The sequence below is a fragment of the Oryctolagus cuniculus genome, chromosome 11 (genome assembly GCF_964237555.1).
Source record: "Oryctolagus cuniculus chromosome 11, mOryCun1.1, whole genome shotgun sequence".
NCBI lineage: Eukaryota > Metazoa > Chordata > Mammalia > Lagomorpha > Leporidae > Oryctolagus > Oryctolagus cuniculus.
The window spans coordinates 23,390,881-23,413,895 of record NC_091442.1 but is presented as its reverse complement, the minus strand read 5'-3'; the positions used below and the strand labels follow the sequence as shown (position 1 = coordinate 23,413,895).

General features: G+C 54.9%; 1 protein-coding gene and 1 long non-coding RNA gene across 5 annotated transcripts; one reads left to right on the top strand and one right to left on the bottom strand.

Moving 5' to 3' along the window:
* Positions 1 to 12,405: 12,405 nt before the first annotated feature.
* LOC138844315 (uncharacterized) lies at positions 12,406 to 14,909 on the bottom strand. Its single transcript, XR_011379942.1, has 2 exons — positions 14,764 to 14,909; positions 12,406 to 12,678 (listed from the first exon to the last, which is right to left on the bottom strand). It is a non-coding gene; the product is annotated as an uncharacterized lncRNA (long non-coding RNA).
* On the top strand, positions 14,517 to 22,489 carry TP53INP2 (tumor protein p53 inducible nuclear protein 2). Of its 4 annotated transcripts, none has more exons than XM_070051952.1 (4): positions 14,517 to 14,751; positions 18,019 to 18,198; positions 18,701 to 18,869; positions 19,179 to 22,489. In XM_070051952.1, exons 2-4 carry the CDS (start codon positions 18,075 to 18,077, stop codon positions 19,429 to 19,431), a joined length of 546 nt encoding a protein of 181 aa, XP_069908053.1. In that variant the 5' UTR covers positions 14,517 to 14,751; positions 18,019 to 18,074; the 3' UTR covers positions 19,432 to 22,489. The 4 variants fall into 4 exon arrangements, with proteins under 4 accessions (XP_069908053.1, XP_069908050.1, XP_069908052.1 ...); XM_070051949.1 differs by having other exon boundaries at positions 14,523 to 14,751; positions 18,590 to 18,869; XM_070051951.1 differs by lacking the exon at positions 14,517 to 14,751 and adding an exon at positions 14,938 to 15,023 and having other exon boundaries at positions 18,590 to 18,869.
* The last annotated feature ends 526 nt before the right edge of the window (positions 22,490 to 23,015 follow it).

Genomic DNA, 23,015 nt, shown 5'->3' with positions numbered 1-23,015 from the left:
AAGTGAGCCATGGCGCCGGCCTGAGCCACCTTTACATTTAGAGTCTGTTACTTGCATAAACGACAAGAACGAGCCAGCTCCCTCTGGTTTTTGTCCCATCCCCAAAAAGGATGACACCCAGACAAAGAAATCCCAACAACTGCAATGCAGACGTGAGGTGTGCTGCTGCGGAGCCAGTTTTCGACAGCAGCCAGGAAGTTTTATATTCCGCAGCAGCCGCATTCTGCATAGGGTGGGCCAGCCGATCCCAGGCCTCAGCAGGACCGGGAAGCAGTCAGACTGTCTCCTGACAACCTCTCAAGAGAGAAGGGAGGCAGGAGGGAGACCCGCACAGGGCTCGCAAGCCTCTGTGCACTCACAATCTGCGAGTATCAGAAGGCTTTATGCCAGCATTCGGATCAACGTTTCAAGCCTTAGCTCTTCAAAAGTTCTAGATTTATCCAGGGTCTCCAGCCCCTAACTTTATGTAAGCCCAAGACTTCATCTCCCCGGATGTCTGTTAGACCCAAGCTCCTGCGGGGTCTGCTGTGCATTTAAAGGCATGTTTGTTGTTGTTTGGTTTCCAGCATTTCTGTGTGTCATGTAGCAGGAAGTTCCAGACGTCGTCAGAAGGAAGTCCGACTCAGTGCCTAGCAGATTCAATGTCGCTGTCTGTTTACTTGTCTGTGTTCTTCGTGAGTACTGGGCTCTGGAAGGGCAGGGACTGAGGCTGACTCATCTCAGGGAGAGGCACCGGGCCCCAGCTCTGGCACAGAAATAAAAGTTCAAGTGCATTTGTTGATGTTGAACCTCCACTGGGATCCTTCTTGTGATGAAGGCCTCACTATCTTCCAAAGTGGGCTTTTAAATGTATTTATTTATTTTTGAAAGGGAGGGGGTGAGGAGGGAGAGAGAGACAGTTCCTTTATCTGCTGGTTCACTCCTCAAGAGCTTACAACAGCCAGGGCTGGGTCAGGCAGAAACCAGGAGCCTAGAACTCCCTCTGGGTCACCCACCCACATGGCAGGGGCCCAAGCACTTGGATCATCACCTGTCTCGCAGAGTGTGTGTTAGCAGGAAGCTGGAATCAGGAGCGGACACGAATATGGGGTGGTGGCATCCTAAGTGGTGTCAATTGCCCACCCCTAAAGTGGTCTTTCTCCTTTAGAGGGAGTGTGTTACATGAGTGACCACCTGACTCATGGGAGACACCCGGCCCTCTTCTGTGTATCTCCTTCCAGTGCTCGGCTTGACCACCCAGATTCTGCAGAGGGGGCACAGGGCTTGGATGATCTCACAGGCAGCACGTGGGCCAGGTCCAGATGTGAACACAATACTCTCGCGTGCTGCTGGTGGGAGTCTAATTGGCACACATTTTGAGAATGATTTGACAGCATCTATTAAATTCGATGTGTATGCCTGTCAACCTCGCAATTCACTGCTTTGTATCTGTTCTACCCATTCCAGGAGAGTCACTGCAGCAATTCATGACTGCAAAAAGTTGAAAACCACCAAAATGTTCATCAATAAGTTATTAGCTAAATAAACTTACATTGTTTATTGGGACCAGGTGTGTGGCATTGTAGGTTAAGCTGCTGCTTGCAATGCCAGCATCCCATATAAAGTGCTAGTTTGACTCCTGGCTACTTTCCCTTCTGATCCAGCTCCCTGCTGATGTGCCAGGGAAGGCAGCAGATGACGACCCAAGTCTCTGGACCCATAAGGAAGACCTGGATGGAGTTTCTAGCTCCTGGCTTTGGTCTGGTCCAGCCCTAGCTGTTGCGGCCATTCCATTTGGGAAGGAAACCAGCAGACGGGAGATCTACTTCTCTCTCCCTCTCCCTCTCTTTCTCTTTCATTACCTTTTTTTTTTTTTTTTTTTTTTTTTTAGATTTTTCTTTTTAACAGGCAGAGTGGACAGTGAGAGAGAGAGACAGAGAGAAAGGTCTTCCTTTTCCGTTGGTTCATCCCCCAATGGCCACTGTGGCCAGCGCACTGCACTGATCCGAAGGCAGGAGCCAGGTGCTTCTCCTGGTCTCCCATGGGGTGCAGGGCCCAAGCACTTGGGCCATCCTCCACTGCACTCCCTGGCCACAGCAGAGAGCTAGCCTGGAAGAGGGGCAACCGGGACAGAATCTGGCGTCCCAACTGGGACTAGAACCCGGTGTGCCGGTGCCACAGGAGGAGGATTAGCCTATTGAGCTGTGGCGCCAGCCTCTCATTACCTTTCCAACAAACAATTAAATAAATAAGATTTTAAAAGTAATAATTAAATACATACTTGTTTATTGGCAGTGGGCAGGAAAAGGTGATGGAGTTAATAATTGGGTCTTTTTCGAAACAAACTTTCTACAGCCATATAACAGGTAATAGTAAGGCACAGATTTTTTTGTTTTCATTTTTCTTTTCTTTTTTTTTTTTAAGATTTATTTATTTATTTGAAAGACCGAGCTACAGAGAGCTAGAGACAGGGGCAGAGGTAGAGAGGAAGAGGTCTTCTATCTGTTGGTTCACTCCCCAAACAGCTACAAGGGCTGGAGTTGGGCCTATCTGAAGCCAGGAGCCAGGAGCTTCTGCCCGGTCCCCCACGCAGGTGCAGGGGCTAAGCACTTGGGCCATGATCCACTGCTTTCCCAGGCCACAGCAGAGAGCTGGATCAGAAGTAGAGCAGCCGGGACTCGAACCAGTATCCATAGGGAATGCTGGCACTGCAGGCAGCAGCTTTACCCACTGCGCCATAGCTCCAGCCCCTCATTTTTCAATTCCAAGACCTATTCTGTGAGTCCATAGGACAGACTGCATAATAGGAAGTATTTATATAAAAACAAATATATAAGCAGCACAAAATGGCACACCATGGAAAATATTGATAATATCTGTCAACTTTTAAAATGCTATTTAAACTTTTAAAATAGCCTCAATACCCACCAATAGATATTTACCTTATAAAGAAATATGCAAAATAATGAGTAAAATATCAATTGCAGGGTTGTTGATAACAACAGAATATTGGAAACAACTTTTCTTTCCATATGGGAGTGGGTAAATACCACGCCTCCATCTGATGGGACACTAAGCACGTGGGAAAGAAAATGAGATGGCTCTCCATCTGCAAGAAACAGTGTGAGGTGAAAAAAAATAGAACCAGGCAGAGAACAGTGTCTGCTTTTATGAAAAATACACGTCTGTGGATCTGCGTTGGATTTCCAGTGAGTGGATTCCTTTGGAAGGAATCGCAGGAAACTGAAATCAGCAGTTGATTCGGGGGGACCAATGGCTGGGGAAGAGCCATGGCAAAGACGCCTGCTTCTCCCTGTATTCCCTCCCGATCCTCTGGAATTTTGACCTATGTATGTCTATAACTTTCTAGAAAAAAAATTTGGACCATAATTCTATTTTATTTATTTATTTATTTTTTATTTTTTTGACAGGCAGAGTGGACAGTGAGAGAGAGAGACAGAGAGAAAGGTCTTCCTTTGCTGTTGGTTCACCCTCCAATGGCCGCCGCGGCCGGCGTGCTGCGGCCTGCGCATCGTGCTGATCCGAAGCCAGGAGCCAGGTGCTTCCTCCTGGTCTCCCATGGGTGCAGGGGCCCAAGCACTTGGGCCATCCTCCACCGCCTTCCCGGGCCACAGCAGAGAGCTGGACTGGAAGAGGGGCAACCGGGACAGAATCCGGCGCCCCAACCGGGACTAGAACCCGCAAGGTGGAGGATTAGCCTATTGAGCCATGGCGCTGGCCATACGTGTTTACTACTGAGGTGCAGAAAAAGAAAAGTATACACTCCAACTGGGAGGCCAGGCAAGGTCTCAGACTGGGCAAGGAGAGAGCCGATGTACCTTTGGTTTTATCTTTATTGTTTTTTCTTTTATGTTTATCATTTTCAAAAAAATGTAAAAAGTGTTTGGAATTTATACTGTATGCTTGTAAATGATTGCATCCATTTTAATTTTTAAAAATTGACTTCCTGGCCAGCGCCGTGGCTCACTAGGCTAATCCTCTGCCTTGCGGCGCCGGCACACTGGATTCTAGTCCCGGTCGAGGCACTGGATTCTGTCCCGGTTGCTCCTCTTCCAGGCCAGCTCTCTGCTGTGGCCAGGGAGTGCAGTGGAGGATGGCCCAAGTCCTTGGGCCCTGCACCCCATGGGAGACCAGGAGAAGCACCTGGCTCCTGCCATCGGATCAGCGCGGTGCGCCGGCCGCAGCGCACCGGCCGTGGCGGCCATTGGAGGGTGAACCAACGGCAAAGGAAGACCTTTCTCTCTGTCTCTCTCTCTCACTGTCCACTCTGCCTGTCAAAAAAAAAAAAAAAATTGACTTCCTAATACAGTCACCCCCAGGCAAAGTGATGTTCACGCTCCTTAGAGGAGAAGGGGTCACAGGTGCCCTTGGACCCCATTGCGGTCCCCCAGGACAGCCTGGCTCAGGGAGAGGCACTTGGGCCCCTGCCAGCATCAAAGATCCTTCTCTGTCGCTTCTCACCCACGTGGCTCCCTGTCACCAATGTCCTGCGCCAGGCCCACTACAACGAAATACCTAATGAAAGCTGCTTGGGAAGAAAAGTACCTGGGCTCATGGATTTGCGGGGGAGGCTACAGTCCAAGAGCAGATGGGCCAGCTGATGAGGCTGAGCGTAGTAGTGGCAGGAACAAACACATGGTGAACCAGGAAGCAGAAAAAGAGACGCAGCCCCTATTCAACCTTTTATAAACAACCCTCTCTCCAGAAATACCTTCCAAGAGCACGACCCAAGGGCCTCCCCCTTGGTCAGCCTCCTTGAATACCAGAGCTGAATCAAGTTTCCACCCTCTCAGTTCAGCACTATCAACCTGTGATCTTGGGCTTGACCCATCTGTGTGAGTCCGAGAGCCAGGTCCTGTTCAACCACAGCAGGTGTCTCTAAAAAACCTGTCCATGAAATTCAGCTGGAAAAGTTTCTTCTACAGGGAGGCTTGCTTTTGGTAAGGCTCACAGGTAAAACCCAACCCCCAGGAACTTAGAGCCGACTCAGTGAATTCCTTTGGAAGGAAGGCATGGTGAAATCCAGAGACCCAGATAAGCAGATGGATTATAAACAAGAAGGCTCGGCGGCTGGCACTGTGGCGCACTAGGTTAATCCTCCGCCTGCGGTGCCGGCATCCCATAAGGGCACCAATTCTAGTCCCAGCTGCTCCTCTTCCAGTCCAGCTCTCCTCTTGGGCCCCTGCACCTGCTTGGGAGACCAGGAAGAAGCTTCTGGCTCCTGGCTTCGGATCTGCGTGGCTCCAGCCATTGTGGCCATTTGGAGAGTGAACCAATGGAAGGAAGACCTTATCTCTCTATCTCTGCCTCTCACTGTCTAACTCTACCTTTCAAATAAATAAATAAATAAAATCTTAAAAAAAAAAAGGCTCTAGCAGGTCCAGGAATTGAATTGATCAATAAATATTTACACACTACTCAGAGCCTTTTTGCCAAAAGCTCACAGCAATAGACCTTTGGCTAGAATCGAGGGAGCTGTGGCAAGAACCTCAGAAAGCAGGTCCCGCTGAAGGCCTGAGGCTGCCACTCGGGGCCCAGAGGGGAAGGTGTGTAGAAACTAGGAAGGCGACAGGGAAGAGCTTCATCTAGAAAACGCATCAGAGTCTCACAGACACACCGCTGAGCCCAAACACCCCCCTGGAAACCAAATAAACTCCAGTCTCTTCAAGAACTAAAGAATACTCAAGAACTAAAGCATAAAGAACAAATTGTTGAAAGCTACATAAATGTGTAGCTACAGGAGGATATTGAAAATCTTCGATCGGAGGTGGGCATTCGGCCGAGGGGTAGGGACACCAGTTAGGATGCCCATGTCCCGTTTCAGAGTACCTGGGTTCGATGCCCAGCTCAGGCTCCTCATTCCAGCTTCCTGCTAGTGAGGAACCCAGAAGGCAGAGTTGATGACTTAAGCAGTTGGGTTCCAGGCCACCCTCAGGGCAGACTCTGATAGCCCAGCCCTCTCTGTTGTGGGCTTTTGGGAGTACACCAGTAGATGGAAGCTCTCTCTTCTGTCTCTCTGCCTCTGGAATAAATTAATTTAAAAAACAAAACAACTGGAGCTGGCATTGTGGTGTAGTGGGTAAAGTTGCTGCCTGCAGTGCCAGCATTTCATATCAGCACTGGTTCAAGTCGGCTGCTCCACTTCCAATCCAGCTCTCTGCTGTGGCCTGGGAAAACAGTAGAAGATGGTCCAAGTCCTTGGGCCCCTGCACTCGCATGGGAGACCAGGAAGAAGCTCCTGGCTCCTGGCTTCGGATTGGCTGAGCTCTGGCTGTTGTGGCCATTTGGGGAGTGAACCAACAGGTAAAGACTCTCTCTCTCTCTCTCTCTCTCTCTCTCTTTCTTCCTCTCTGTAACTCCGTCTTTCAAATAAATACATAAATCACCCCCCTCCAGAAAAAAAAGATCCATCCCTAATATGATACCATGAAAGTCTATGGAGCTGTCAACCAAGAATGTGACAAGCAGACACTGATTTGCAAGTTGGATCGTTGAGTAAATGAAGGAAATTTCAGAGGGCAGCTGTTGTTAAGCAGCCACCTGGAACACCTGAATCCCATAGCCAAGTGCCTGGTTCAATCCTGCTTCTCTGCTTCTGATCCAGCATTTCTGCTGACGTGCATCCTGGGGAGCTGCAGGTGGCTCAAGTACTTGAGTCTCTGCCACTCTGAAACTCAGTCTTTCAGGGTGCTAGTTTGGTCTGGCCCAGTCCTGGCTATTGCAGCAGTCTGAGGAGCGAAGATTCTCTCTCTCTCTCTCTCTCTCTCTCTCTCTCTCTCTCACTCCGCCTTTCAAATAAAAGTACACAAACATTTAGAAAAAACACTGTCATGATAATTAGGTGTTATCTATCATTCTTTATTTTAAAAAGACATTTCCGAACAATACGCACAGGGCACTATCATGTGTGTTCTACACAGGCACACCAGCAAATGCAGAGAACATTTTCAACAGTTCACACAAGGAGCTGGTAACGGCAGGTCTCTCCTGTGGAGTGGGAGTTGCTTGCAAGGTGTTTCCGGCAGAAGTAGGAAGGAAGTGTAGCTCCTTTGTTTTTTTTGAGTTTTGAATCATATGCATTTTAACATAAAAATTACAAGTAGGGCAGGCACCCTGGCACAGTGGTTTAACCTGCTGCTTGGGAGGCCTGTATCCCGTAGTCGGGCACCTGGTTCAAGTCCTTCCAGTTACTCTGTTTCCTATCCAGCTTCCTGCTAATACACCCTGGGAGACAGCAGTGATGGCCCAAGTACTTGGGCCCTGCACCCGCATGGGAGACCAGGAGAAGGAAGACCTTTCTCTCTGTCTCTCTCTCTCACTGTCTAACTCTGCCTGTCAAATAAATAAATAAATAAATAAAATGTATTAACTAAGAATAGTCCAACTCTCCAAAGTTATTTAAAAACAATTTTTTTTTTTTTTTGCCTTGGGACAAATGGTTTGAGTCTTGGACTACAACTTCAGATTAGGATCCTGTACCCCTGTGGCCCTGCTGCTAACTTGCTTGCCATGCGGGTGCTGGGCCCAAGCACTTGGGCCATCCTCCATGCACTCCCTGGCCACAGCACAGAGCTGGCCTAGAGGAGAGGCAACCGGGACAGAGTCTGGCACCCCGACCGGGACTAGAACCCGGTGTGCCGGCGCCGCTAGGTGGAGGATTAGCCTATTGAGCCATGGCGCCGGCCTAAAAACAATTCCAATATTTATATGCCACTCTCAAAAAACATCAGATGGTCTGCAAACCATGCCAGCAACCGCTAGAACCCCTTTGTGCTCCCCCACACCCCGCTGTTGCCTCTCAGTGGCCCACTCACAAAAGCCATGTCTCGCCATCAAACACTGTCCCTGTACCATTTTCTGGTGGAAAAGCCTGGCTTCCCCCACGTCTTCATTTTCTCCCCTCGCCTCTCCATCCTGTCTCTGTCACGCTGTTATTGTTATCTCAGTTCTGTATCTCAAGAACCTAAAAAGCAGGTAGACAAGACAAATCCCTCCCTAGAAAGTCACGGGCAGGGGACAGGGATCGTGCCCATCCTCTTTCCATTGTACAGTCAGAGGCATGAAGACCCACAGAGAGCCAGAGGGTCACTCGAGGTCACTAAGCAAGTCAGCAGCAGGGCCACAGGGGTACAAGATCCTAATCTGAAGTTGTTTTCCAAGACTCAACCCATGTGTCCCAAGGCAAACTCCTACTCATCCTTCAAAGCCCTGCTCAGATGTTCTGAGATTTTCAGATTCCCTTGGCATTTTGTCCTACTCACTGTCCCAGCCCTTGTCTCCCTGTACTATAAACCTCTGGTTATGTTTCTGTTTACCCTGCACAAGATTCTCAATGTAAGGGGCACTCGCATAATGCCTCCGGAAAGTCAGGAGGCATTCCTTGGCATGTGGGGAACTGAAATCTGCAGTGTTAGAAGGTGCAGGCAATGTGCCTGGGGGGCTCTGAGGAGGGAGAGGTTACTTCCTCCCTGCCAAAGAGATCTTGGAGAACTTCCTGGAGGAAGTGTTGTTTTGCTGACATAGGCCCTGGAGTTGTAGCCGACACATCCAAGTCACTCAATTTTGGCAAAAGACAAAACTATTTTCCCCAGATTACAACACTATGAATTATGAGCTTCGCAAAAGTCTTTGTTGAAACAAAGCATACTGAAGATTACTAACTCAAACTTCCCCTTATCACTCAAAAAAAGAAATCTTTCTCAACACACAGGAATTAGCTTTGTCTCACCCTTTAACAAAGCCTCCAGATCCCCCTTGTTCATGAGTTCACCTGTCCGTATGTCAGAAGTCCAGGCACAAGTCTCTCCCGGGGCTCAGGTGGGTGGAGGTGCTGGCCGGCTGGGTCCCACGTCGAGACGCAGGGACAGATCAGCCGGCACCCTCCCTCAGGCTGCTGGAGAATTCGCTTGCTCGTGGCTGCGTTCCTGAGGCCCCCGTTTCCTGTCTGTCTGCCGGGGTAGGGGCACTCGCAGCCCCCCGAGGCCCTTCCTGGTCCTCGTGTGTGCGCCCTCCCTGCCAGGGAGGTTGGCTCCGCAGCTAACACGCATGCGTCTGAGGCTCAGGAAAACAGTTTTACGCTCGGTAAGAACCCTGCACGGCTGCACGCACAGGTTCATCATTTTCAACATTTTGGTCATTTGAAAGGCAGAGAGACAGAGACAGAGATGGACCAACATGTCCACCACAGCCAAGGCTGGGCCAGGCCAAGGCCGGTAGCCAGGAACTCAATCTGAGTCTCCCAGGTGGGCGGCGGGAACCCAAGGGAATGGAGGATACCTCAGGGCCCAACTTATTCAGCTCCCTCACCTGCAGCTTCCAGGGTGCTCATTAGCAGGGAGCCGGCATCGGGAGCAGAGCCCGGACTCCGATATGGGGCATGGGTACCCTATTCAGCTTCTTAACCAGTAGGCCAAGTGCTGCCCCTGGAATTGTCACTGGATTCACTGTTGCGTATGTACGCACGTAGGTAACATGGCTGGATACACAGAACTCTGTGAGCTCGGGCAAGTTCCTTCAGCGGTCGGAGCCTCCATTGTCCCATCTGTACCGTGGAGATAACACTGTGAAGGGTGTTAGGCATGCAGTAAGTGCTCAATAAATGCAAGCTGCTGATTATATTCGTTCTGAAGGATGGACGGGGATCTAGACACAGGGCCATCAGGGGAAGGCAGGACAGGGCGCCCCCAGAGAAGGGAACTGCAAGAGCGAAATCCTGGAAGCAGGAAAACTGGTGATGTGGGATTGCGCCTGAGTGTGTGTGAGTGTGAGTGTGTGTGTATGTGTATGAGTGTCAATGTGTGGGTGTGTGTGAGTGTGTGGGGGTGTGAGTGTGTGTGTGTGAGTGTGAGAGTGTGGGTGTGTGTGAGTGTGTGGGGGTGTGAGTGTGTATGTGTGGGTGTGAGTGTGTGGGTGTGTGGGGGTGTGTGTGCGGGTGCAGAGAAGGCTGAATAGGTGGGTGAGGACGCTTTGCTCACCCCTCCAGTTAGTGCTCCCTAGCTGGTTCCTTGGGCCCAGGCACAATGAGAAGGTGCAGGCGGCAGTGTGAATTTCAGCCAGGAGGTGCTAGGGAAGCATCAACGGGCTGTGAGCAGGAGCGGAAGCACTCTGAGGTTCAGGTTCATTTACTTGTTTGTTTAAAGAATTATTTATTGGAACTGGCGCTGTGGTGCAGCGGGTTAGGCCACGGCTATAGCACCAGCATCCCATATCAGCACTGGTTCCAGTCCCAACTGCTCCACTGTTTTCCGATCCAGTTCCCTGCTAATGGCCTGGGAAAGCAGCGGAGTACAGCCTAAGTCTTGGGCCCCTGCACCCAGCATGGGAGACTTGGAAGAAGCTTCTGTCTCCTGGCTTCCACCTGGCCCAGCCCCAGTTGTTGCGGCCATTTGGGGAGTGAACCAACCAGTGGGTGGAAGATCTCTCTCTGTCTCTCTCTCTCTGCCTCTCTGTAGCTCTGCCTTTCAAATAAATAAATAAATCTTTTTCTAAAAAAAGGTGTAGGCCCAGGTGTTATGGTGTAGGGGGCTGAGACCCTGCTCAGGACGCCCACGTCCCTCACTGGAGTTTGGTTCTAGTCCTGGCTGCTCCACTTCCGGTTCAGTTTCCTTCCAATGCCTCCTGGGAGGCAGCAGATGGTGGCTCAAAGGCTTGAGCTCTTGTCACCCTGATGGGAGACCCACCTGGAGTTCTGGGCTCCTGCCTGTGACCTGGCCCAGTCCTGCCTATTGAAGGAATTTGGACAGTGAGCCAGCAGATGGAAGTTTCCTCTCTCTCTCTCTCTGCCTTGAAAGTAAATGAAGGCCGGCGCCGCGGCTCAACAGGCTAATCCTCCACCTTGCGGCGCCGGCACACTGGGTTCTAGTCCCGGTTAGGGCGCAGGATTCTGTCCCGGTTGCCCCTCTTCCAGGCCAGCTCTCTGCTGTGGCCCGGGAGTGCAGTGGAGGATGGCCCAAGTCCTTGGGCCCTGCACCCGCATGGGAGAGAAGGAGGAAGTACCTGGCTCCTGGCTTTGGATCAGTGTGGTGCGCCGGCCGCAGCGGCCATTGGAGGGTTAACCAACGGTAAAGGAAGACCTTTCTCTCTGTCTCTCTCTCTCACTGTCCACTCTGCCTGTCAAAAATAAAAAAATAATAAAAAAAGAAAGTAAATGAAAAAAGTAGACTTCTTATTTGAAAGGTGTAGGCTCATCCGTTGGGGGGACTTGGGGATTTTGTCTGGGGAGTGGCTTCACCAGTTGAACCTTCCCCCACTCTGTCTCAGTTTCTTTACCTATAAAATGGGAAGAAAACATTGTTTGTGAACGCCCATCAGAGAGCTTCCTCTCTGGGGGAGGCGGGGAGAGTGGCGAGCAGGCTCCCGGCCAGGCGCACAGACCGGCTCATTCCTGTGAGCACACGCAAGGTCCCGTGAGAGACACACCCAGGCTGACACATCCCTGCCCTTTGAAGTGGGGGGCCCCAAGCCCGCAGGGAACCCTCAGGGCATGGTGAGGGCAAGCCCAAGGCCCACACGGGAATAGGAGGGTGGCCTTTTGACCTCCAGTCCTGGCACCCGTAAAATCAGGCAGGCGCTCAGCTCTGAGCAAGGGCCACCCTGCGGCCGTGCGTGCAGGTGCGTGTGTGTACCTGGCTCTGGATGCCTTCATGCATACACGTGGATACCTATGGCTATGTTCACGCCTGCACACAGGAGCAGCATATATGTGCATGTATGTACACGTGTGTACACAGGAGCGGCACCCTTTCTCTGGGAATGAAGCATCGTGAGTGCCCCCAGCACAATGCCCCCTGCCTCTTTTCGTAGTCCGCAGGCTGCGCAGCCCACTCCCTCGGGCCAGGGTCAGAGAGGGCTGCGTGGTGTGGGATTCTAAGCAAGTATCTTGACCTCTCTGGGCTTCTGTGTGCCTGTTTCCCCACTGATGAAATTGAGGGGAGCTGAATAAGTTGGGCCCTGAGGTATCCTCCACCTCTAATAATCTCAGTGGAGAGGTGGGAGGAGTCCCAGGGGTTTCAAGAGGGGACTCTTCCGGGCTCTCATCCCCTCCCTCCCAAATTCCCACAGATACCCTTGATGCTCCGGAGACATGGATGACTGCCATTTGACCTCTGACCTCTGGGAGTGAGCTGGTGCTGGGAACAAGATCCAGGTCTCTTGGGGTGCGAGATGCACGCCAGGCACCTGCTCACACAAATGGTGTGAGCGAACACTGCCTGCCCCAGAGCAGGCGGCCGCGCAGAGCCCTGGAGCAGCCACCTCTCCCGAGCGTCAGGCAGCAGTGCTGAGCCTCGGATTCGAGTGCACTTTGTGCCAGGCCACACTGGGCTGGGTGGGAGGAGCAGATGGACAAAGATCCTGCCACTAGAATGCCCCCATCCACTGGGGAGGACACACACACACACACACACATGGTTGTCATCTCTGTTCATTGAACAAATAGAGGGCGGCCGGCACAGTAAGGCCAGGAGGGCTACAGCGAGGAAGCAGGGGTGAGTGGTCCTATGCGCGGGGAGGCCTGGCTTTCCGAGGGGCCTGAAGAGGGCAGTCCAGGCAGGGGACGCTAGAGTGGCCGCAGCGTGAGGCATGCAGAGAAGGGGAGGTGACGCCTGAGAGATCTGCCTCTGGATCACAGAAAGCCTCCAATGCTGTTAGCCGCGGGTGGCTTTGCGAGCCACAGGGCATCTGAGAGTGGCAAAACAGTGAGACAGGAGAGCTCAGTTAGCGATTATCCAGGTTCAATCAACAAGGAGGTCAAAGGAAGGCAGGAGGTTAGCAGGAAGTGGCCGTGGTGGGCAGAGGCTCAGGGTTGCAGGGATGAGGACACGCGGGGACGTCACTCCTAGGAACACAAGGCCACTCCCCTTCCCGTGGGAGCCTCTGGGTGGCACTTCCAGGGCCCCTTTCCCACATGCCAGGGCTGCGGTGTCCCTCAGAAGTGCCACGCCAGGCGGGGCCGGGGTTTTTCTCCCCACAGCACTGACCTCTGGAGTAGCTCCCCCTGGGCCTGACCCTTCCCCAGCAGCTCTGCTCCACTGAGAGGGGACCCTGGGGAGCCGAGGGTCTGTACGCGTGGTCTCTCCCCAGGCATCTCCCAGGCCACTGGAAGAGGTAGGGCCTGGCGTCTGGCCCTGGCAGGATCCCGAGGGTGGAGGGCTTGGAGACCGTAGTGTCCATTCTGGAAGGAAGCTGGGACAGAAACTCAGCCCCAGGGAGGAATGGGACTTGTCAGATTTCACACAGCCAATCGGGGACACAGTTAGGCCTCGAACTCAGATCTCTGGTGGTGGTGGGGGGGGGGGGGTTGACACATTCTGGGGTTTAGATCACCTGGTGCATGGAGAGATTGAAGACGGCCAGGGCCAGAAGCTATAGGTTCGAATCTTGTGTGTGTGTGTATTTAAAGAATTTATTTATTTGAAAGAGTTACACAGAGAGGGAGAGAGAAACAGAGATCTTCCATCCTCTGGTTTACCCCCCAGATGGCCACAATGGCCAGGCCTGGGCCAGGCTGAAGCCAAGAGCCTGGTCTCCCATGAGTGCAGCCAGGGCCCAAGCAGTTGGGCCATCTTCCGCTACTTTTCCCAGGCCATAGCAGGGAGTTGGACTGAAAGGGGAGCAGCCAGGACTCGAAGTGGCATCTCTTTACCAGCTACACAGGCCCCGGGGTTCACGTCCTGACTCTGGTGTTGACTATAGCCTACTTACTCCGGGAAGTCACTTATGCTCTCTGAGTTTGTTTCCTTAAGTGTAAAATACCCACTCTGCGGGGTTGCTGTGAAGTTCAAGCACCACGCCACAGTGTCTGGTTCACAGGAAGTGGTCGGGGTCTGCTGGTGGTGTGCCTGTGGTAATGACCGCTAGTGCATAACGGCGTGTGAATTCACACAGTAACAGTGAGATGTGTGAGTCTCGTCGTCTCCATACGTCAACCCAGCCCTAGAGGCAACGTGGATCAAACAGCGTGTGCAAACGCACCAGCCCAGCCCGGGCGCTAAGTCAACAATTCCTCTCCAAGTCCTACTACCTGCCCAGGAGCTCCGCAGGAGCGGAGAAAGGGGACAGCCCCTCCTCCCCGTCTTGCTCAGCTGAGGCAGAGGGAGTGGGAAACCAGGGACGCAGGGGGCGAGCAGGGCGTGGGGGCAGCGTGGGGCGTGGAGGGGCACGGACGCGGCGTGGAGTCCAGGACGAGCGCAGCTCCGGGGACTTGGACACAGGGTGCAGGCCAAGGACGCGAGCGCAGAGGGAGGGGGGGAAGGCGCGGCGACCCGCGTTAGCAGTGCGAGATCAAGGTCACCCGGGGCAAGCAGGGGGGCCGTCCTCACGGGCGGGGGGGTTCCTAGCTACCGGAAGCGGCCTGTCCCGGGCCCCCGGGGCTCCGAGCACCGCTCGCATGCTCGCCCGAGCCGCTGCACAGCAGCCGGCGAGCCGCGGCGGGGGCGGGCCGAGGGGGGGGACCCGCAGCCTGGGATTGGTCGCCGGGGCGCCGGCCGTGACGCGAGGCGGGCGGCCCCTTTGTGACGTCACAATCAGCTGTTTGAACGTTCCAATTTGTGCCGTGAGCCGCGCCGCAGCGGCCGCACAGGCTTCCAGCCCCGTGGGCGAGCGCCGCAGCTCCGAGCGCCCGCCGCCGCCGCCGCCTCCCCGCCCGCCGCCCGCGATGCAGCCCGGCCTGTGAGCCGCCGTCGAGCCCTGGGACGCCCCCGCCGCACAACTACCTCAGCACCGCCCCGCCCGCTGCACCGCGCAGGTGCCCAGGTGAGTCCCTACCGATTAGGATCAGGGGGCTCCTGGCGCCCCGGGACACGCCCTGCGCCCCCCGCGTCCCGGCCTTTGTCTGTCTCCGCCGGCGGCCGCGGGGGCAGCGTTCCCGGCTCCCGATTGGCTGCCGCACGCCCAGTAGACCGTGACGTCTTCGTATTTACATATGACATTGAGACGTCACCAAGGCCAGCCCCGCCCCTTTCCCCCAGATTGGGTCGCCTGTCCTCCGGTGACCCGGTGGGCGCTGTGTCAGGGCCGGAGCTTGGGTGAGGGACGCCGACAGGCAAGCGAGCCGGGGAGGGGGTCTCGGCAGTTTCCTGGGCTAACTTGAGGGCTGCCATCGGGTCTCTGACCCCCAACTTTTCTTCTTGCTACCTGCCGGGGGTCGGACGGCGCTGCTGGGCTGGGGGGTTGTCGGGGACTCGGGGCGGGCTCGGACTCCAGGTGGTTGGGGACGGCACCAGATGGTGGCGGAATCCCCTCTGTCCCCGCTCCAGGCTCCGCCCCTCAGGGACTAAACATCCTCCTAATCCCTGACTGGTGTGCTGCGCTCGGCTGACGTCAGTGCCAGCCACCAAAGGAAGGGTCTCAGACCCCATTTCGTGGGAGGGGAGACTGAGGGGAGGTGGCTTACTCGAGACCACATGTCCAGTTAGAGTGACAGGTGCGTTATCCACGGGCAGACACAGTGGGTGGTGGGTGCTCAGCACCAGTTAGTTACCTGCTGCCCACCCTCCCGCTGGGGAGCTTCTCCTATAGGGCGCCCAGCTCGCCTCACTCCTGGGTCTTTGTCCAGGAAACCTCTGGGGACAGGGTCCCCTTTTGTGGCCCTGACCCCGTCTGTCCCCTCTCTATGATAGAGTCCCAGCTGCTTCCCAGCTGCTCTGACCACTGGCCGTCAGGGTGTCTCTGGGCTAATGTTGGTTGGGTGGGGGGTGGAGGGTGGGGTGAGGGCTCTCTGAACTGGCCCTTCATCGCCTCGCTGACTCCCAGGGTTGTCAGCAGGAAGGACAGGACCCTGGCAACTGCTGGTGATTGCAGGCTTTCCGCCACCTTTCTCTCGACTCGCAGGGCTAACAGAAGCCTCTGACTTCCCAAGAGGATGCGCCTGGAGGTGCCACCGGAGCCCCGTCCCACCCTGGGCTTTGCTCAAGATGGGCCGGGGTAGAGGTGGCTTAGGGCTCAAGTGCTATTCTGGGCACAGCTGCTGTGGTTATTAAAGGGGAATGATTCTCCCTGGAGCAGAGCTGGGAATCTGAGAACCAGGAAGCTGGCAGGGCTGGGAAAGAAAATCCAAGAGGCTCGGCTAGTGGTCAGGAGAGGGGGCGGGCACTGGCTGGCTAGTGCTGCTGTCGCTCCTGACCTGTCACTGACTTGCTGCAGGACCTGGGGCAGGAAGCGTCTCCCCTGAGCCACCCTGACCTCAGTGTGTGCTGAGGAGCTGCACTGCAGGCTCTGACACACAGTGGGTGCTCTGGTAAATCTGTGCTGAATCTTGGTGCCAGGAACCCCAGCTCTTCTGCAGCGGGGTAGAGGGTCAGTGACAGGATCGAAGTCACTGTCTGACCTCCCCTGTCCTCCCTGCATCATTAAATTCTTGGGGCTTGTTTGCTGACTGTGAGCATTCTGGACAGGGTACTCAGGGACCTGGGCTAGGTCTGCCCTGCCACTGTTCTGAAAGACTTGTGTCGTCTGTCTGATCCTCAGACTGTGAGATGGACTGGGAGCAGATCTGCACCCACCACCGGGGTGGTGTCACCCCTACTGGAGCAGGGGACTCCCACATCTTTGCCCAGGGAAGGACTGGTTGAGTGCTTGAGTCCTGGTCTGACCCTTAGGGCTCATCCTTAATGCCTCGTGGGATCTGCTGGCTCCCTCCCTCTGCCATCAGCTCCCACTGACCTGCTGTCTCCCCTAGGGCCAGGCAACCTGATCTTCCGCCTCCTAGCCAGGGAGGGTGCTCAGAGCAGGAGCCAGGAGGGCCTATGGGGATAGAGTCTTCACACCTCATCTGACAGTCACAACCCAGGCTTGCCCAATCGCATGGTGAGACAGAAGCAGTTCTGTGGGGTTTCTGCTCGCCGGCACTTTTCAAACCACACAAGCTTCAGTCGTGGTTCTTAATCTCTGGAGTCAAGGATGCTATTTAGGAAATTATATGAAAACCAAGGTTGTTCTTCCCAGGAAAAATACTCGTGGACTATGACCTCTGGTCACCACATTAAAAATGTCCAATTCAGAGACATCAAAGGCAAATGGAGATAGTGATTATGGGTGCTGCCTCTGAATCGGAGTGCATGGGTTCAAATCCCACCTCTGTCCCTTACTAGATATGATTCTCGTGGCGAGTTGCCGTACCTCTCTGAGCCTTCTTCACTTGTAAAAGAGGGGTTGGTAGTTTACTATCTACACTTCTATATCTAGTTATGGGGGTTGAATGAGGTGATACAGGTAAAGCTACACAGTACAGTGCCTGGCTCATGAATGGTAGCTATGTTATGATTGTAAACAACCACAATATGAGCACTCGCTCCCTGCCTGGAGAACTCCTGTTGACTCTTCACGGGCCTGCTTGGATGTCTCTGACAGCCTGGTCATATGGACCACTCCTTTCATGTTCCCAAAGCAAGCTGTGGTAATGAATAGTTTGGGGCATTTGCCCTAGTGGCTAAGATGTACCTTGGAACATATCCCACATCGCAGTACCTGGATTCAAGTCCAGCTTCTGCTACTGATTCTACCAGGCAGGTAGCAGGTAATGGCTCAAGTAGTTGGGTCCCTGCCGCCACCTAGGAGGCTTGGATGGAGTTCCTGGCTCCCGCCGGTTGTAAGCATTTAGATAGCGAACCAGTGGATGGGAGATTTCTCTGTGTGTCTCCGTGTCTGCCTCTCTAATTAATTAATTTAAAAAAATGCAATTTAAAAACCAGCTGGCTTATTGAGTGCTTAGTGTGTGCCTAGGCACTGTTCTAAGTGCTTTATCAATACTTAGCTCATTTAATTCTTATAAGGGCCCCAAGTGGGATGCCATTATTGTTGTCATTTGACAAGTGAGAAAACTAAATCCAGATAAGTCATTTTTCAAGGTCACACAAAAGACTCAAAAGCCCGAGTTTGAATGCAGAAAGCACACACGTGCTTCCTGTACTGTGCTCGCGGCTCTGGGGGCTACGACTGACTGACGGCCCCTGCCCTCTGTCCCAGGCCAGGAGTGGGGTGGACTTCGGTCTGCGGCGGCTGACTCCTCTCTCTGATTCCCAGGTTTTGCCCTGCCGTAGGGCGCCCCCGTGAGGCCGGTCCACGCCCCACGCCCCACGATGTTCCAGCGCCTCACCAGCCTCTTCTTCGGCGCCCCCCCACCCCCTGAAGACTCCGAGTGCCCCCGCGCCTTCGTCTCGGAGGAGGATGAGGTGGACGGCTGGCTTATCATTGACCTGCCGGGTGAGGCCTGAGTCGAGGATCCGGATTCTGACTCCCGGGCTCGCCATGGCAATGGCCAAGCGGCAGAAGGGAAGGGAGCTGCTTGGGGGCTGTGGAGTGCCCTGGAGCCCCCTGGACACGGGTGGGTGGGGATGGATGCTGAAGTAGCGAGGCTGGAGGCGGGTCACACAGCCGCTCCCCACGCAAGCCTGCGCTGTCCCTGTCCAGTGGCGGCGCAGCCCTCACGACCCCCAGGGCAGCAAGTGGGTGCCCCCGGGGGGCGCGGGGGTCGGGGCTGCCGGTCTGACTAACGATGTACTTTCTCTCCCCGCCCCCCTGTGTCCGGTGTGTGTGCGTCCTGTCCCCGCTGCTGCCCCCTCCTCCGCATGGCTCCCCCTCCCGCGCCCCCTAGACAGCTACGCGGCTCCAGGGGCCACTCCTGCCCCCGCGGGCCGCCCTCCGCCCGCACCCTCCTTGATGGACGAGAGCTGGTTTGTTACCCCTCCCGCCTGTTTTACTGCAGAGGGGCCTGGCCTCGGGCCCGCCCGCCTCCAGAGCAGCCCCCTGGAGGACCTCCTCATCGAGCACCCCAGCATGTCCGTTTACGTCACCGGCAGCACCATAATGCTGGAGCCTGGGCCCCCTTCCCCGCACCCAGACGCTGCCCTGCCTGACGGCGACCTTAGTGACGGGTGAGCGGGTCGGGGGCGGAGCCTGGGAGCTTAGCTAGAGGAGGGGCGTGGCCTCGGGGGCGTGGCCTCGTGCTCTGGGCAGGGGCTTGGGAGCGCCTCGCCCGAGGAGCTTGGGCGGGGCTTGCAGGCTCGAGGGGGCAAGGCCGAAGCACCGCGGGGGTGGGGCTTCTGCGGGCTGGGGCTGGGGCGCTGGGCTTTCCCCTGGGACTAGAGCCCGCTTAGCTTGGGGGAAGGACTGGCACCCACTCGGAGCGGAAGACAGGGAGGGAGATGGCGTCTTCCCCTACAGAGCCCTGCTTGTCCCTGCAGGGAGCTGGCGCCCGCCCGCCGCGAGCCCCGGGCCCTGCACCACGCCGCCGCTCCTCTGCCAGCGCGGGCCGTGCTGCTGGAGAAGGCGGGCCAGGCGCGGCGGCTGCAGCGGGCCCGACAGCGGGCCGAGCGCCATGCGCTGAGCGCCAAGGTGGTGCAGCGGCAGAACCGCGCCCGAGAGAGCCGTCCGCGCCGGCCCAAGCACCAGGGCAGCTTCGTCTACCAACCGTGCCAGCGCCAGTTCAACTACTGAACGTCCGCCGGCCACGCCACGGACCCCTTGCCCTCTCCTGCCCCGCCTCGGGCCCCTCCGCCGCAGCCAGTGCGCTGCTCGAGGGGCGGCCACGGCCAGTCTCGGTCTAGGCACCGTGACCTCCCTCCTTCAAGTGTGTGAGTGGGGTGCTAGCCCTTCCTTCCTGGACCCCCTTGGCTTCCCCATCTCTGACCCTCGAATCCGCCCCAAGTCCGCTCAGCCTCCTGCCCCCGTCCCCACGCCCAGCACCTGACTCTCCGTCCGTCTTTCCTTGTCCAGTCTGCATCCCTGGCCTTCCCTGCACCCTTCCCGTCCTGGCCCACCCCTTTTTCTCAGCCTCTTCCACTCCCGGGCCCACAGTCACCTCCCACCTTACATGGCTCACCCTTTCACACGTCTGGCATTACCCTCACTCCTGTCCCCTTATTATTCATTCCCAGTAATTCCCTCCCAAGTGCATAAAGGGAGGGGACCCTGAGGCCAGCTCTGATGACCTGTGTGGTGCGGGCAGCTGGCCTTGACCTCCAGTAGGGACTCAGGCCCAGGGTTTGCTTCTAGTCTTCCCCCTTCCCTTGGCCCTGGGGGACTGGGCTCCTTGGAGCTGCTTAGGCCCAGGACGGCAAAGTATGTGGAAGAGGACTGTGAGATGTGCGCCAGAGGGAGAAGGTGGAGGGAGTCGAGGGACAGAGGCAGCCTACGGAGACGCTGACAGGACGGACAGGTTGCCAAGGTGTGGGGAGCAGGGCACTGGGGGAGCTGGCACTGTGCTTGCTCAGAGAGGTCAAGCCCTGCTCCCGGGCTAGAGCCTGGAGTCCGCCCCCACTTCCTTTCCTGTAACCCCACCTGTCAGATCCTTTCCTGAGATCCGCCCTCTGCAGGGCTCAGTCAGTACCCTGCCTCCCTACCCCTGCTGTGCCTCCACAGGAGTAGAAGCTGGGCAAAGGCCCTGCGATTCTGGCCATCTGTTAAACACGCCCAAGGTGCTAGAACTTGTGTAGGGGAGATGCAGGCCTGAAGGCTTCTGGGCATGGGGAGGGTCGACACCCCTCCCCTCCAGGATAAGGAGGATACAAGCTGTGGGGTGGAGTCATCCCAAGACTGACAGCTTGGCCTTCATCTTGCCTCGGGCCTTGTGTTTCACACCCCTCAGTATGGCTATTATACACTCCCGGAAGGAGGCTCGAAGGCCCCCACCCCCACCCCAGGCTGTCCCCCTCCAGAGTCAGGACCTTCAAGGGGGCCTCTCTTCCTTTCCAGGCTGCTGGGGAGACATGGGTGCCCGATAGCTCCCCCTCCCCTCTTCACCAGTAAGCACCCAGAGAAGGAACCTGCATCTCTGGGTGAGACGGAGGGGACTGGGCACCCAGTGCCTCCTCACGATGGCACTGAATTTTGGGCTCAGACACCAGCAACAGCCTCTTGGGATGCCCTGAGTTGCTTCCCACTTCCTCTTCCTCGCTGTCCTTTTCTCGTGTGTGCTCTTTAGTCTTTGAAACTCTGAAGACTTCCTGTTACATAAGAACATAGGTCTAGCCCCGCACCCCAATTCCAAGTTTCCAAGGAAGCTTGGAGAAAACTCTGCATTCCCATGAGGGCAAAGACAGCTGCCCTCCCTGACTACAGCTCCAGGCCTCAGGTGGGGGTGTGGGGAAGGGAGGGGCCTGTGGATACTGGGATGGGGAGAGGAAGCCCTGTTGGGTCTCCTATTCCAGAGAATAAGCCACACTGAAAGAAAAAGCAGCTCAGAGTCCCCACAGCAGCCCCTCGGGGCTCCTCTAGCTCCTCTCCATAAACTGTCCTCCAGTTAGAGCCTCACCACTTGTATTCTTCCAGCTATCCCTTGGCCACTTCACAGCCAGGTTGGGATTTCAGCCCTTCCAAGAGCTCAAACTCCAGCTCTTCTTGCCTACTCTCACTGCCAGCTGGGGCCTAGGCTCAGTCCTAGATGGTGCCCATGATCCTTCTGGTGGGGGAAGAGCTCGAGTTCTCCAGCATTTGGCTCAAATATTGAAAGGTCCTTCTGGATGGAGGCTCCTGTAGTTCTAGAACCTTCCAGCCACCCACCTGGCTGGTTGCAAGGGTCATACTTTTTTGTACTTTCCTCTAGATTCTGTAGCATCTGAGTGTGGCAATATTTTAATTGTGTGTAGATTTCTAAGAACCCACACTACTTGGTCTCCTGCTAGTCTGACTCCTGAAGCATCAGACCTTGTCATACTGTATTGACTGTGTATGTGCCTTTCACCTTGAGCATGCTTCAGGATTTTGTTTTCTTAACCACAGAACTTGAATACACGAGGGAACCAGAATTCAAAGTCCTATGCAACCTTAGACAGGAGGGGTTAGAGTCTGTGCTGACTGGTGTTTTCAGAGACCCTGGAGAAGTCTGTATCCGTTTGTGAGTATTAGTGTTAACATACCAGCACTTTGCCAAAACTAAGGATGTCGGAGACCCTTCTTTCTAGAGTGAGTCCCAGCTACATTAAAGGGTGACTTCCAGCTGTTCTTCACTAGGTGAGTGGTTCCCTCAAGCTGTCACTTTCTAGCCTTTGCCAGCCTAGCCCCAGCAGGGCACCTCGTGTGTATGAGTGCAGTTTGGTGCTGTTTTGGAGTATGCCTGCTCCCCAGCCCCATGCCTGGAACCCTCTGATCAACTTGTTCTGACCCATGATGTCTTCGGTGCAACAGGGACCCCACTAGAGCTCTTGGACGCTTCCCCAGCTCCATGTGGGCTTTACGTGAGGGGACTGAATGCAGACACACTACAGCCCATTTCTAATACTCTCCCTCTTACCCTGACACCAAGTTCCAAGTGGAACCAAGCTGAGTGCATCCCTGTTGGGTATTTTGTGTTGAGACTGGCTGAAATGAGGAGACTTTGGTTGACCACGTTGTGATGTGTCGACAGACTCAAGGACACAACCACCTCGACCTGGTCATGTGGCATGCCTGTGTATGTGTGTAACAGGATTCTGATTGTTAGACTGTAATGCTGTTCCTCTACGGGAGAAAAAAAATTAATATAAAGAAAAACAAATAAAAATCTATTTAAAGCACACTGTGCTTTCTGCCTGAGTTGAATTACAGTCTGAATGATCTCAAGCACAGTTGTGGCACAGGGCGTTACTTAGCGCCTTTGGTTCTGGTGTGTGTGTCATACGAGGAAGAGGGTAGACAGGATTTACTGGGAACACGGCCAGACAGTGTGTGGTGTGACTCATAAATAACTAGGTTTAGAGGATCCTTAGAATACAAGACACAAAGATATTAAGACAGATGAAACAGAGATAAAAATAAGAGCATGGGAGACAGTCACCAGCTCACCCTTCCGGTCTCAGGTGTTAGCTTATGGCAAGGGCGAGGAGCCGCTGCAGGGGAAGGGATGAAAGGCACCTCAAAAAGCTCATTGGAGAAAATGTATTTAGAAGTGGTTATTTTGGTGCAGAAAGTTCTTGGAAAGATTTATTTTGAAAGAGTTACAAAGACAGACACAGAGCTCTTCCATCCGCTGGTTCTCCAAGATGGCTACCATGGCCAGTGCTAGGCCAAGTGCTTCATCTGGGTCTCCCATGTAGGCGGCAGGG

What these genes read in the sequence shown, in the direction of transcription:
- TP53INP2 (XM_070051949.1), top strand. Translation starts at nt 18,075, where the DNA reads ATGTTCCAGCGCCTCACCAGCCTCTTCTTCGGCGCCCCCCCACCCCCT. An exon ending in GCTTATCATTGACCTGCCGG is followed by an intron (nt 18,199 to 18,589) that starts GTGAGGCCTGAG and finishes CGCGCCCCCTAG; the next exon opens with ACAGCTACGCGGCTCCAGGG. An exon ending in GACGGCGACCTTAGTGACGG is followed by an intron (nt 18,870 to 19,178) that starts GTGAGCGGGTCG and finishes TTGTCCCTGCAG; the next exon opens with GGAGCTGGCGCCCGCCCGCC.